Source organism: Giraffa tippelskirchi, chromosome 12 (assembly GCF_054371585.1).
Source record: "Giraffa tippelskirchi isolate mGirTip1 chromosome 12, T2T-mGirTip1v1.2.pri, whole genome shotgun sequence".
In the NCBI taxonomy this organism is placed as follows: domain Eukaryota; kingdom Metazoa; phylum Chordata; class Mammalia; order Artiodactyla; family Giraffidae; genus Giraffa; species Giraffa tippelskirchi.
This window is the reverse complement of record NC_137286.1, coordinates 26,480,906-26,493,608: the sequence shown is the minus strand read 5'-3', so window position 1 is coordinate 26,493,608 and position 12,703 is coordinate 26,480,906. Positions and strand designations below refer to the sequence as shown.

At 36.1% G+C, this 12,703-nt stretch overlaps 2 protein-coding genes across 11 annotated transcripts in view; one reads left to right on the top strand and one right to left on the bottom strand.

Moving 5' to 3' along the window:
- LOC145528591 (uncharacterized) overlaps window positions 1-12,703 on the top strand; it is an 80,230-nt gene that overhangs the window by 54,791 nt on the left and 12,736 nt on the right. The window contains exons 8-9 of the mRNA XM_081547258.1: window positions 5,798-5,894; window positions 8,208-8,428. The gene's annotated coding sequence lies outside the window, so the exon portion shown is untranslated. The remainder of the gene's footprint in view (window positions 1-5,797; window positions 5,895-8,207; window positions 8,429-12,703) is intronic.
- HEATR5A (HEAT repeat containing 5A) overlaps window positions 6,915-12,703 on the bottom strand; it is a 113,813-nt gene continuing 108,024 nt past the window's right edge. For 6 of the 10 annotated variants that reach the window (XM_081548032.1, XM_081548031.1, XM_081548036.1 and 3 more), the window contains 3 exons: window positions 10,011-10,165; window positions 8,696-8,909; window positions 6,915-8,408 (listed from right to left, as the gene is read on the bottom strand). In XM_081548032.1, the coding sequence (XP_081404158.1) occupies window positions 8,101-8,408; window positions 8,696-8,909; window positions 10,011-10,165 (677 nt within the window). In that variant the 3' untranslated portion in view covers window positions 6,915-8,100. The remainder of the gene's footprint in view (window positions 8,409-8,695; window positions 8,910-10,010; window positions 10,166-12,703) is intronic. The other 4 variants (XM_081548033.1, XM_081548037.1, XM_081548040.1 and 1 more) reach the window with 3 other exon arrangements.

The window sequence follows — 12,703 nt, the reverse complement described above, 5'->3', positions numbered from 1 at the left end:
GGGGCCTAGCTAAAGTAAGAGTCTTGGGCCCTTTCTCTGAAGATTCTGATTTAGTGGTTCTAGGGTGAGCTCCAAATATCTGGATTTTATAACAGTTTTCCTCCAATGATTTGTAGGATCAAGCATGTTTGGTAAGCATAGCCTTAAGGAAATTTTAATTAAGACTTTTGAATAAAGCTTAATTTAGATAAACAGCTACAATCATGTCATTGAAAGAATAAATGCTTTACAGTTGGAGTTTCAAGTGTTTTCAGATGCACCCTGTCATTTGTTTCTCATTAAAATATGAAGGAAGAAAAACATTTTGTAAATGAGAAGAGTGAAAACCCAGACGGTAAGGTGGCTTTCCTAAAATCGCATAGTTGCATACACCACCATACCATAGTCAGTAGGCAGAAAAGAAAAGCAACAATAGAAATGTGTTGTATTTTGGGAACTGAAATAGCATTACTAAGTAAAATAACTATGTGAAGTTGCTCAGTTGTGTCCAACTCTTTGCCCACTAGGCTCCTCCATCCATGGAATTTTCTAGGCAAGAGTACTGGAGTGGGTTGCCATTTCCTTCGCCAGGGGATCTTCCCTAAAAACATAGCTGTTAGCCTGTTGATTTTTTGAACAGTAAACATTTGTTTGTAGTGTCTTTTCCTTCCATCACGGTAAACTGTGTTCACTTTGTATACTGAGCAACTGCTTTCTGCTGAGAATAGCCTGGTCTCTTAACTTGTTTGTAACTCACTCCTTCTTTGAAACTTTGAGATATAAATCTGTTATTTTTCTAGGGCTGCCATTACAAAGTACCAGAATCCTGTTTTGAACAGAAACTTATTCTCTCATAATTCTGAAAGCTAAAAGCCAAAACCAAGGTGTTGACTGGTCATGTTCCCTCCAAAGCCTCTGGGGAAGGAGGATTTTGCTTCTCTAGCTTCTGGCAGGGCCAGGCATTTCTCCGTGGTGGCAGTGTAGCTCCAGGCTCTGCCTCCATCTTCACATGTGCATCTTCCCTCTGTGTCTGTGTGTCTGCCAGTGGCATTTTCCTCTTCTTACAAGGACACTAGTCAGATTGGATTAAGGTCCCACCCTACTGCAATATGACCTCATCGTAACTATGTACATTTGCAATGACCCTGTTTTTCAATAAGGTCACACTGTGAAGTAATAGGTGTTAAGACTACATCTATTTGGGAGACATAATTCAGTCCATAACAAATTCACATACCACAGAATTCATCCTTTTAAAGTGTGAAAGTGAAGTCGCTCAGTTGTGTTTGAATCTTTGCGACCCCATGGACTGTAGCCCACCAGGCTTCTCTGTCCATGGGATTTTCCAGGCAAGAATATTGGAGTGTGTTGCCATTTCCTTCCTTCAATACCACTGTCTAATTCCAGAAACTTTCCCACATTCCAAAAAGAAACCCCATACCCATTAGCAGTCACCTTCCCCTCTAGCCTCCCTTCACTGACAGCCAGTTATCTACTTTCTGTTTTTATGGATTTGCCTATTCATAAACAGTTCATATCAATGGACATTTCATAAAATGGAATCATATGACAAGAGGCCTTTTATTTCCAGCTTTTTTTACTTAGCATACTATTTTCAAGTTTCATCCATTTTATAGCATGTATCAATACTTCATTCCTTTTATGGCTGAATAATTTTTCATTGAATGGATATACCACTTTTGTTTATATATTCATCAGCTGATGGACACCTGGGTTGTTCCCACTTTTGATTACTATCAATAATTCTGCTGTGAATATTCATGTACAGGGCTTAGTACAGGGTTTTTTAGTATTTATTTGGCCACACTGGGTCTTTGTTGCAGCAAGCAAACTCTTAGTTGCAGCATGTGGGATCTAGTTCCCTGACAAGGGATTGATACCCAGGGCCCATGCATTGGGAGGATGGAGTCTTAGCCACTGGACCACCAGGAAGTCCCCACGTACAAGTTTTTGCATGAATGGACTTGCTGGGTCATATCGTTAATTATGATTAACATTTTGAGAAACTACCAGTTTCCAAAGCAGCTGCACTAATTCTCGCCAGCAATGTAAGAAGGTTCTAATTTCTACACATCCTCCCCAGAGCTTGTTATTGTTTTTTTGATCACACTTATCCTAGTGGCAATGAGGTCGTATCTTATCGTGGTTTTGCACTGCCCTCATGACTAAGGATACTGAGCATCTTTTCATGTGTGTATTGGGCATTTGTATATCTTCTTTGGAGAAATACCTGTTTAAATTCTTTGCCCATTTAAAAATTGAGATGACTTTTCATTGTCACATTTTAAGAGTTCTTTATATACGCTGGATGGTCTCTCTCTATATATACATATATATGTATATAATATAAATTTATATACATAATATAAATTTAAATATGATTTGCAAAATTTTTCCTCCCATTCTGTGGGTTGTCTTTTCATTTTCTTGATGGTGTCCTTTGAAGCATGAAAGTTCTTAATTTTGATGAAGTCCAACTTACCTACCTTTTTCTTTGTCAGTTGTGCTTTAGGTGTAACATATAAGAAACAGCTGAAAAGTAGGTACTTTAAAATGATTAGAGAAAAGATGATTTTGAAACTCACATAATGAAACGTGCTAGACAGGTTTTCAAGGACAAGTATGGAAACCCCAACCTTTTAAAATAGAATGAACTGTTTTAAATGGTTTAGACTTGTATTTGCCCAGGGACCTTTTAGGTGATTTCTGGAAGTTCCAGTACTATGTTAAGAACATAAATAACTAAAGAAACACTTTAATATTGTAGAAAATTCTACAAAAATTTTTATACAACATTGAGAAATCAGAATGGTCACCTTGTTACTGAAAAGAGAATGCATTTGCGATGAAAACCTGTAGCAAAGTCACAATGCAGCTGACTGGGGAATAGGAAGTACATGTTCTAACCACATCTCATCTGATATTGACTCATGATAGTCTGTTGACCACTGAAATAAAAGTATTTCCATAATTTAGTAAATCTATTTTTACGAAGCTTTTGTGTTTAAATGAAGGCCTAGATGATGTGTTTCTAGTATCTGACCCTACTAGGGAGAAAAGGGTAGGAGACAAGTCACTCTGGCAACTCAGGAAGCAGCAGGTACTCCTCCAGCATTTGATTATAAACTACAAGGCCCAGAGCTTGGTTTAAGATCAGAAACAAGTAACCAGCAGAGAAATACCAGGGCTTCTACCTCATTGTTCAGTGGAGAACCTGTTTTAGTTGTAGATGCACTTTTCTTTTTCCCCCTTGAGGGCATTTGTACTAACTTCAATAACAACAGTAACAAAACTGCTTTTGCTGTGTCACTGGCATGCTTTAAAAAATAACTCACTTGTTTTGTTCTTTCTTGGAATATTTTATTTTATAAAGCAGTCCACTCTTGCTGATACGTGTTTATATGCATGTATACACACACACATATACATATACTTGCTTATAAAGTTTTTTCCATCTAGATTATTTTTCAGAGAAGTGATTAAATTTTGATCCTGATATTTAAGCAAAACAGTGTCAATATTAATTTTTCATTGGTAGCATTGACCTCTTATTTTCTTTAAAAATACAGTTAGACTCCTTTAAATGGCCAGAAATGATTCAACATTTTAAGTTTATAGTTTTTGGGTAGTATAGACTTTATTTCATAGATAGTCAGCTTTTTATTAACATCATAGTTTATTAGCTTGAGGGTTTAAGTTCATCCCTCAACATACATGTTGCAGAGTTGCCATAGCACTATGCTATCATCTCTTTTATAGCACTTATTTGTATCTTTTAAAGTGCCTTAATGATCCCTTTAGGTTGTTGGTGGAGTTTTCTTTTATAGAAGTAGAAATTTTGCTTTAGGTGCTCCATTAATAAAAATATGGTATCTCCAAGGTTTCTTTTTAAGAATCTCCACGATAAGCTTTTAAACATTGGAATAAATAGAATGAGACTATTTATTTGTCATTCAGTTGCTAAGTCATGTCTGACTCTTTGTTATCCTACGGATTGCAACATGCCAGGCTCCTTGGTCCTCCATTATCCCCCGGAGTTTGCTCAAATTCATGTCCATTAAGTTGGTGATGATATATAAGCATCTGATCCTCTGCTGCCCCTATCTCCTCCTGCCATCCATCTTTCCCAGCATCAGGGTCTTTTCCAGCGAGTCAGCTATTCCCATCGGGTGGCCAAAGTATTGGAGTTTCAGCTTCAGCATCAATCCTTCCACTGAATATTTAGGGTTGATTTCCTTTAGGATTGACTGGCTTGATCTACTTGAGTCAAAGGGACTCTCAAGAGTCTCCTCCAGGACCACAATTTGAAAGCATCAATTCTTTAGCGCTCAGCCTTCTCTGTGGTCCGACTCTTATATCCGTGCATGACTACTGGAAAAACCACAGCTTTGACTAAACGGACCTTTGTTGGCAAAGTGATGTCTGTGCTTTTTAACATGCTGTTTAAGTTTGTTGTAGTTTTTCTTCCAAGTAGCGTCTTTTAATTTCATGGCTGCAGTCACCATCTGCAGTGATGTTGAGGCTAAGAAAATAAAATCTGTCACTGCTTCCACTTTTTCCCCTTCTATTCCAGATGCACGATCTTAAGTTTTTTAATGCTGAATTTTAAGCTAGCTTTAAAGAGACTCTTTGACCTTCATCAAGAGGCTCTTTAGATCCTCTTCACTTTCTGCCCATAGATTAGTATCATCTGCATATCTGAGGTTGTTGACATTTCTCCTGGCAATCTTGATTCCAGCTTGTGATTCATCCAGCCCCAAATTTCACATGATGTACTCTGTACAAAAGTTAAATAAGCAAGGTGACAAAATACAGTCTTATTGTACTTCTTTCCTAATTTTGAACCAGTCAGTTGTTCCATGTTGGGTTCTAAATGTTACTTCTTGAAACAGAAGTTTCAAACCCACATACAGGCTTCTCTGGAGACAGGTAAGGTAGTCTGGTACTCCCATCTCGAAGAATTTTCCAGTTTGTTGTGATCCACAAAGTCAGAGGCTTTAGTGAAGCAGAAGTCAGTGTTTTTCTGGAACTCTCCTTCTCCATGATCCAATGAATGTTGGCAGTTTGGATCTCTGGTTCCTCTGCCTCTTCAAAATCCATTCTATACATCTGGAAGTTCTCAGTTCACATATGCTAAAGTCTAGCTTCAAAGATTTTGAGCATAACCTTGCTAGCATGTGAAATGAGCACAATTGTATGATAGTTTGAACATTCTTTGGCATTGCCCTTCTTTGGGATTGAAATGAAAACTGACCTTTTCCAGTCCTGTGGCCACTGCTGAGTTTTCCATATTTGCTGACATATTGAGTACAGCACTTTAACAGCACCATCTTTTAGGATTTGAAGTAGCTCGGCTGGAATTCCATCACCTCCACTAGCTTTGTTCATAGTAATGTTTCCTAAGGTCCATTTGACTTCACACTTCAGGACGTCTGGCTCTAGGTGAGTGACCACACCATCATGGTTATCCAGGTTGTTAAGACCTTTTACGTATAGTTCTTTCTGCCCTTAGAAAAACATAAAGCTCAAGGCAAATATTATATCACTTTGTTTCAATCCCAGTCACTTATCCGTAGAATTAATTTGTAAAGATTTATTGTTAGTTAAGGGGCAACTGCTTTATCACAACTGGAGACTCATTAAAATAAAACAGATGTAAAGAATTTTTGATGTGTTCCTCAATTTTAAGTATTCACCTTTGAACAAGTCAGGACTTATATCAGTATCTAACTGTATAATCATTATTCCCATGGAAATTGTAGAGGTCACAAACTTCTACTTTTTTCTGTTGTTTTAGCCATAAAACTTTTGGTGGCAATTTGGAGAAATATTCAACGAAAATATCTTCAAGAAAGAGTGAGGAAAGCTCTGGAGGGAATGTGGAACACTGAAAGGTGGGTTCAAACCTCAGCCTTTAAGCCTCTTACCTCCTTTATCAGTAAGGATATCTTTAACTAATTCAATATTGTATTAAAGAGGGAATTCCCTGCAGTCCAGTGGTTAGGACTTGCTTCCACTGCTGGGGGCCTAGGTTCAGTCCTTGGTCAGGGAACCAAGATCCTACAAGCTGCGGGGTGAGGCAAAAAAACCCCCCAACAACCCAATATTGTATTAAACAAGATGATACATTACAAAGAAAAAGGTTATAGAATAGTGTCCAACTCAAAGTTAATTCTTTGACATTGGACTTGATATTTTTTCATAACTACTGATGTTCGTATAGCACCTTTTTCCACTTAATTCAGGATGCCAGGTCGCTAAATGATGAGCAGAAACCTTAATGTTTACAAACACACTAAATGAAACAAAACACAAAACAATATAAAAGAAACAAACAATTTTATCCTGAGAATATCCCAGTCTAGCATTTGCCTTGCAAAGGAATACATTTCTGAGTTCAAATTCATCCTGCATCAGTGCAGTTCAGCAGTTTTTAAGTGTCTTGTTGATACCACACAGGCAGTTATAGAAGACAAAATTTCTCACTTTCAGGAGGCACAGTCTAAAAGGGAAATATTAAAATGTGATGTGATGTTCAATACATGGAAAAATATATAAAGTACTGTAGGAACACAGATGAAGAAGCAGTTCCAGTTGCTTGGTCTGAGGGGAGGGTAAGAAGCCTTAAGGAGTTATCTAGGGAAAGTGACATTTAAACAAGATCTAAAAGGAGTGGAAGTCAGCCAGATAGAACAGGCAGAAAAGGGCATTCAGGTGAAGGAAACAGTAAGTATACGAATTCATGAAGACAAAGAATGCAAACCACTAAAAAGAATGTGCCCGAAACAGGACTCTTCTGAGAAAACAGGCTAAGTTTTAGAGAAAATATTATTTGCTCCACAGAAATGATTTTCTGGACTCTTTAAGACTAACCAGCCATCTTGTGGGTAAAATAATTTCACATACAAGAATGATAAAGAAAATTAGCTTTATTTATGTAAATTAGAAAAATTGATTGTAGTGTTAGAATTTGTCAAATTTTTCATTCTCAACACTTTACAAGTGTATTTATATACAAATATAATAAAATAGAGTACATCACATTGCTTTTGCTTGACTTGAAGTGTTTCTCCATTCTGAACATGCCCCTCTCACTTCGAGTTTTAATATTTAATGGGGAAGTGCTTTGCTTTGACACAGTGTTTAATTCACACAGTGTAACACTGAAGTAGAAGGAGAGTCAATGATCATCAACAATTAAAAAATACTTTTCAACCAAAATGACTTCATCATCAGATTTTTCTATATTAAAATGTTTCATGTTAAAAAAACATACTTTTATTCATTGATGATCTAAATTTGTACTAAATTGAACATTTATAGAAACAGATAGTTAATTAAAATATAGATATGAATTATATTAAACTCATTGTTATGAATGTTTGCCACAAATGAAAATGAAGAAAATTGTTAGGAACAGAGGTAAAAGAAAATCCATGGGAGAAATTGAAATGCCCTGGTTATATTTAAAATGATTAAAATGTCAATTTTCCAAACTCAATACAAATGAAACTAATAGATCGTAAAATGTCATGATATTTATAGATACCGAATCTTACGTTACCCTGTAGGACTGTAATTAATTTGTACTATTATATATATGTTAGATACTTCTAAACCAAGTTTCCTAAATAGCTTTCCAGTCACTTACATTGTTTGAGAACTCCAAGAAAGTTTAATACAATTACTGAATAAGGCAGAATTTTGAATTAGCAATTGGGGTACAATATAAATGCAGATAATTTATTTAGAGTCAAATCTATATCTGTCAATGTATTAAGTATACCTGTATATGGACTGTTAGAAGAAATAAATTTTGTTTTTAAAGCAGTGGTTGGTTTTCTAAGTTTAGTTCTTTAGCATTTTATTGACATTCCTGGCAAGAATTCTGACTGAGCTCTGTGGTTTTATTATATGAAAGAAAAAAAAAAAAAACCACAAAAAGTAAATTGGCTGTGACTTTCCAAAGTAAGCTATTTAAATTAAAACAAATAGCCAGACGTCAAGTGCACTTGTGTCTAAAATGTCACTTTTGCCCCCAAAGTGAAGGAAATGATCAAGTATTGTGTTAAGGTGCTTACTAGTTAAAAAAAAAAAAAATCAGAGGAAGTTGGTCTTTAACTGGATGCTTGAACTCTTCCCAGAGTTCTTAGTATGTTTAGATGTTGGTGTCTTGACTTTGACAGTTTCTTGATTGCCCTTTATAGCAGCTTCAAGGCGGGTTTTCAAGGCTGGAGAAGAAGCCATTACACTTTTAAAGACCGATGAGTACTGAGGCCCAATCTGCATGAGATTTTGCAAAGCAAAGTCATGGAGATTTCTCATTATGGAAGTTGCTGATCCCAGGGCATTCTCATCCAAAAGGAAGGAAATGAGGATGGGCAGAAGACAGGCCACAAGCTGAGAGCCTGGAAAGTAAACAAACTACGTAAGTCCTGGTTTTAGGGATGTAAATGTTCCATACACACTTGATAGGAACCTATTTCCCCAACCTGAAGGGAAGCAGTTCTTCCAATCTCTTCTCCCAAATTGATACTAAATAATATCAATACTTGGGGTTAACATCAACATCTGCCTTTCCACAAATGTGAAAATACAATATTAAGTGACTAATGGGATGTTTTACACTTTAAAGAACATTTAAGTTCTGACTTTGGACTGACTCTGTTTGTATGCATTTGGTGCTAGCACTTACGGTGCTGTTCCTCAGCAACGGCCACCAGTGCTTCCAGGACCTTTATGCCTTCTTGAATGATCTGAAGCTCAGTAGTGTCTTCAGGTTTTCTCCTATCTATTTCCTGCAACTTTTCCACGATAGAGGATACTAAAGAGTAAATGTATGGATAGGAAACGGCTGGATTCGGATACTGAAAAATGGAAAGGAGGAGCTGATAGGTCTTGATTTGTACCTAGTCAGATAAGAGACAAAAAAAGTATAAACCATAAATACAAATTTACGTTTACATTAAAATGTAAGTTTTAATTAAATTTTTAAAAGTTTAAAAATGTAAAGGAAAAAATTTTCCCGCCCTCAAACTTAAAAAACTTATTTTTATTTTATCTTCAATTCTGCAAGTCCAAACACTAAATTCAAGCTTGGATGCTAACAGTGGTTGTGACAGCTTGGAGTGGGAATAAAGTGGTTAATTTTTCTTTTTTTGACTAGTTTCTATTTTCCCCCTTTATGTGTCTCTCTGTAATATATATGAGGAAAAAAAAAAAAGAACTTTGAAAAATATTTTGGAGATTTTGGAAAACGTTTTAGATGAAAAATCACATATATTTGATGCAATGAAGGTGTTAGGGAACTGTGTCTAGACTGTATTAATTATGTGTCATCACATATCAGAGGCACAATTTTGAGACTGCTACATAAAGCTCCTGTTAGGCTAGAGGAAATAAACAGAATAAAAGATGACTATACATCAGATATACAAATAATCCCTTATTTAATTGTGATGATATTTGAATGATTGTTTTTTTTCTAAGAGAAAACCTGGTTCCTGAATTTTAGGAGTTTATCTATTTGTGATCGTGCTACAAACTTATTCTGCAGCACCTAAAAACATAGGAAATTAACCAAGTGAATGAAAGGATCAGAAAGGAATGGGATTAATTTGTATGTGCTGTTTTTGAAATTGGTCTCATTATTTTACAGTCATATACTGAAGGCATGTGCTAGAGTCTTCCTTTCCTCTCCCTTCTGAAAGGAAATCCACTTAAGTTCTAGGAAAGTATCAATTTTAAGATGCCCCTATTTCAGATTTAGTTGGTGGTATTTTTAATATTTTCTGTATCTTTCTCTAACTAACTACATTCTATCCTCAGGGCCAAAAAACAAGACCATTATTATTTGACTTTAACCTAAGAATATTAATTAATCCAAACCTAAAAATAAAAACTTTAGTCTGGTACTTTTTGTTGGAACCAACAAAATCACAAAGAAAAGTTTTGCAAAAGCCTAGTAAATGTATTCCTATTATAAACATCTGTCTTCTAAAGACACTTACCATAGGATCTTTTATCTCAAGAGTGGCCTTAAATTTCTCAATACAGCGCTTCTGAAGGCATGGGATGGTAGTTACTTCTGGACTTGTAGACAGAATAAATACTGTGATAGCAGTAAGCAGACTGACTTCATCAAGTTCTTGGTGTGTTGCATCTACTAAGGAGAAGTAATCTATGAAAAACAGATCCTGATACTGTCATATTTACTGTCTTACATATCTGTGAAACTTTCTCCAGTTTGGTAGTAACAATTTCTTTTGCGCACCAAAGGGTTACAGACAATAAACAGTGACTTACTAAGAATCCTGGCAAATGGTATAGCTTCCGAATGCACATTTTAAGTAATTCTAGAGTCAAGAATTACCAAAGTAATTATAATCTTAACAAGTAAAGAGATCAGTAAATACACATATACATTTACTAGATATACGCATTTATTAGTTGTGTGACCTTGGATATTTAACCCTATCTTCAGTTTTCTCATCTGGAAAAGGAGAGTAATAGTACTTAAGTTTATAAGTTAAATGAGTTAATCCTCATATAGCATTCAGAATAGCATGTTGTACATAAATGCTCAAAATAAATTAACTCTTATTATTTTTATTGAAGAGAAATACAGAGGTGCTTGGACAATTGTCTTTTCTTTGCTAAGCTTAAAGTATTCATATTTTGATAATACATGTGTCAAGTAAAAATGACTTAGCATTTTGTTACATATACTACCTTAAGAGTACCTTAAGAGTACAGAAAAATGTGAAAATCTGTGTGTCACAATCATTTAAAGGAATTTTCTACTAGATGTAATTTACCTTCATTTTCCAAAGTCATACTCTCATTAAATAATTTTAATAAATCTGCTGTGGAAAATCAATGTTATTTGAAAAGGCGTGGCGAATTCAATTCATTAAATTGTCTAAGAATGGGTTGCTACTTAGGAAGAAATTACATACACATATTCTTTGGTAACATTTACTCATCAAATATTTAAGAAACTTTTTATGTGCCAGCACTCTTTCTGGCCCTGGGAATACAATTTACAGAGAAGATGTACTATATGTCAGGAAGTAAATAATTTAATTTCAGCTAGTCACAAGGTCTATGAATAAAAATAAATATTAAAAGATAATGGCAACCCAGGAGTTACTACATTGGGCAGTCAAAGGAAGGTTTGAGGAGATTAATACTTGAGTTGACACTTGCAACACAGCAGCAATGAAAGCAAAATTCCAGATGGGAAGGAGATATATATTTATAAGAATAATCTGGATAACTTTCAGGCCAAAAAGGTGCAAGGCCAACATTTAAAATTATGAAAGCATTATTATAAGCACTTTATATATAATCCTCACAGTAACATCATGAGGAAGGTATTCTTCATTTCCCCCATTTTATGGACAAGAAACTGAGGAATAGAAATTCAGTAATTTGCCAAAATCACAGTTATTAGTAAGGTGTTAAGTTTGATTCCAGAGAATATACTGTTACTTATAATGCCACAGTGTTTCCCATACAGCCAAGTTATTTCTAGTTATTTATAGTGACTTGAAACTACAAGTCTATGTAGTATAAAAATGTCTTTTTCTTCTCCATAAATAATGCTCTCCTGGGTTCCTCTTCCCATTTCTTTTAAAATTTCCTTATTCTCCCACTCCTCCCCAATTCTCCTATGTGCTTTAGTCTCTTAGTCATGTCCAACTCTTTGTGACTCCATGGAGGGTATCCCGCCAGGCTCTTCTGTCCATGGGGATTCTCCAGGCAAGAATACTGGAGTGGGTTGCCACACCCTTCTCCAGGGGATATTCCCAACTCAAGGATTAAACCCAGGTCTTCCGCATTGCAGGCAGATTCTTTACCATCTGAGCCACTGGGGAAGCCCAAGAATACTGGAGTGGGTAGCCAATCCCTTCTCCAGGGGATCTTCCTGACGTAGGAATAGAAGTGGGGTCTCATGTATTGCAGGTGGATTCTTTACCAGCTGAGCTACCAGGGAAGCCCAATGTTCCTCTTATTCTCTTTTACCTACAACAAGATGCAAGGTTCCTGTAACATTAGCACCATGTGGTAAGGAATTGAGGCCTCCTGCTAACAACCAGTGAGAGACTGAGGCCTCTTACCAACAGCCACGAGCCAGAAATGGGTTCTTTAGCTGTGACCCTGGCTATCATCTTAACAGTAACTTCATGAGACACCCTGAGATTGAACCACCCAGCTACACTGCTACCCAATTCCTAACCTTCTAACACTGTCAGATAATAAATGTTTGTTCTTTGAAGCCACTAAGTTTTGGAGCAATCTGTTATGTTGTAAATGTTTTCCCTAGCACGATCAGCCCCTTCCTTATTCTCACTAGCGAGTCCAAATCCTCCATGTGCTAACCTCATTCCCTGACAGATGACAGAAAACCATCTGTGTGCCTGTGCATGAGATGAAAGAGACAAGCTCATCATAACTCAACCTAACAACCTACACTTACTACTTTCCATCCTTACTCCTTGTCTTCATATTGGCAGAGGTTCATCCTTCTAAATGTGCTGTGAATTTTTTTTTTCCTTTCTGCCTAGAAAGGGATGCTGCTTTCTTCCCTAATAGTTCCAACTCAAATACTATCTCCACCTTTTCTCCCCATTAGTAGGAACTCATGCTAGACCCTCATCTGAAAAAAAAAAAAACAACTTCCTTGACCCTGTATCTTCCT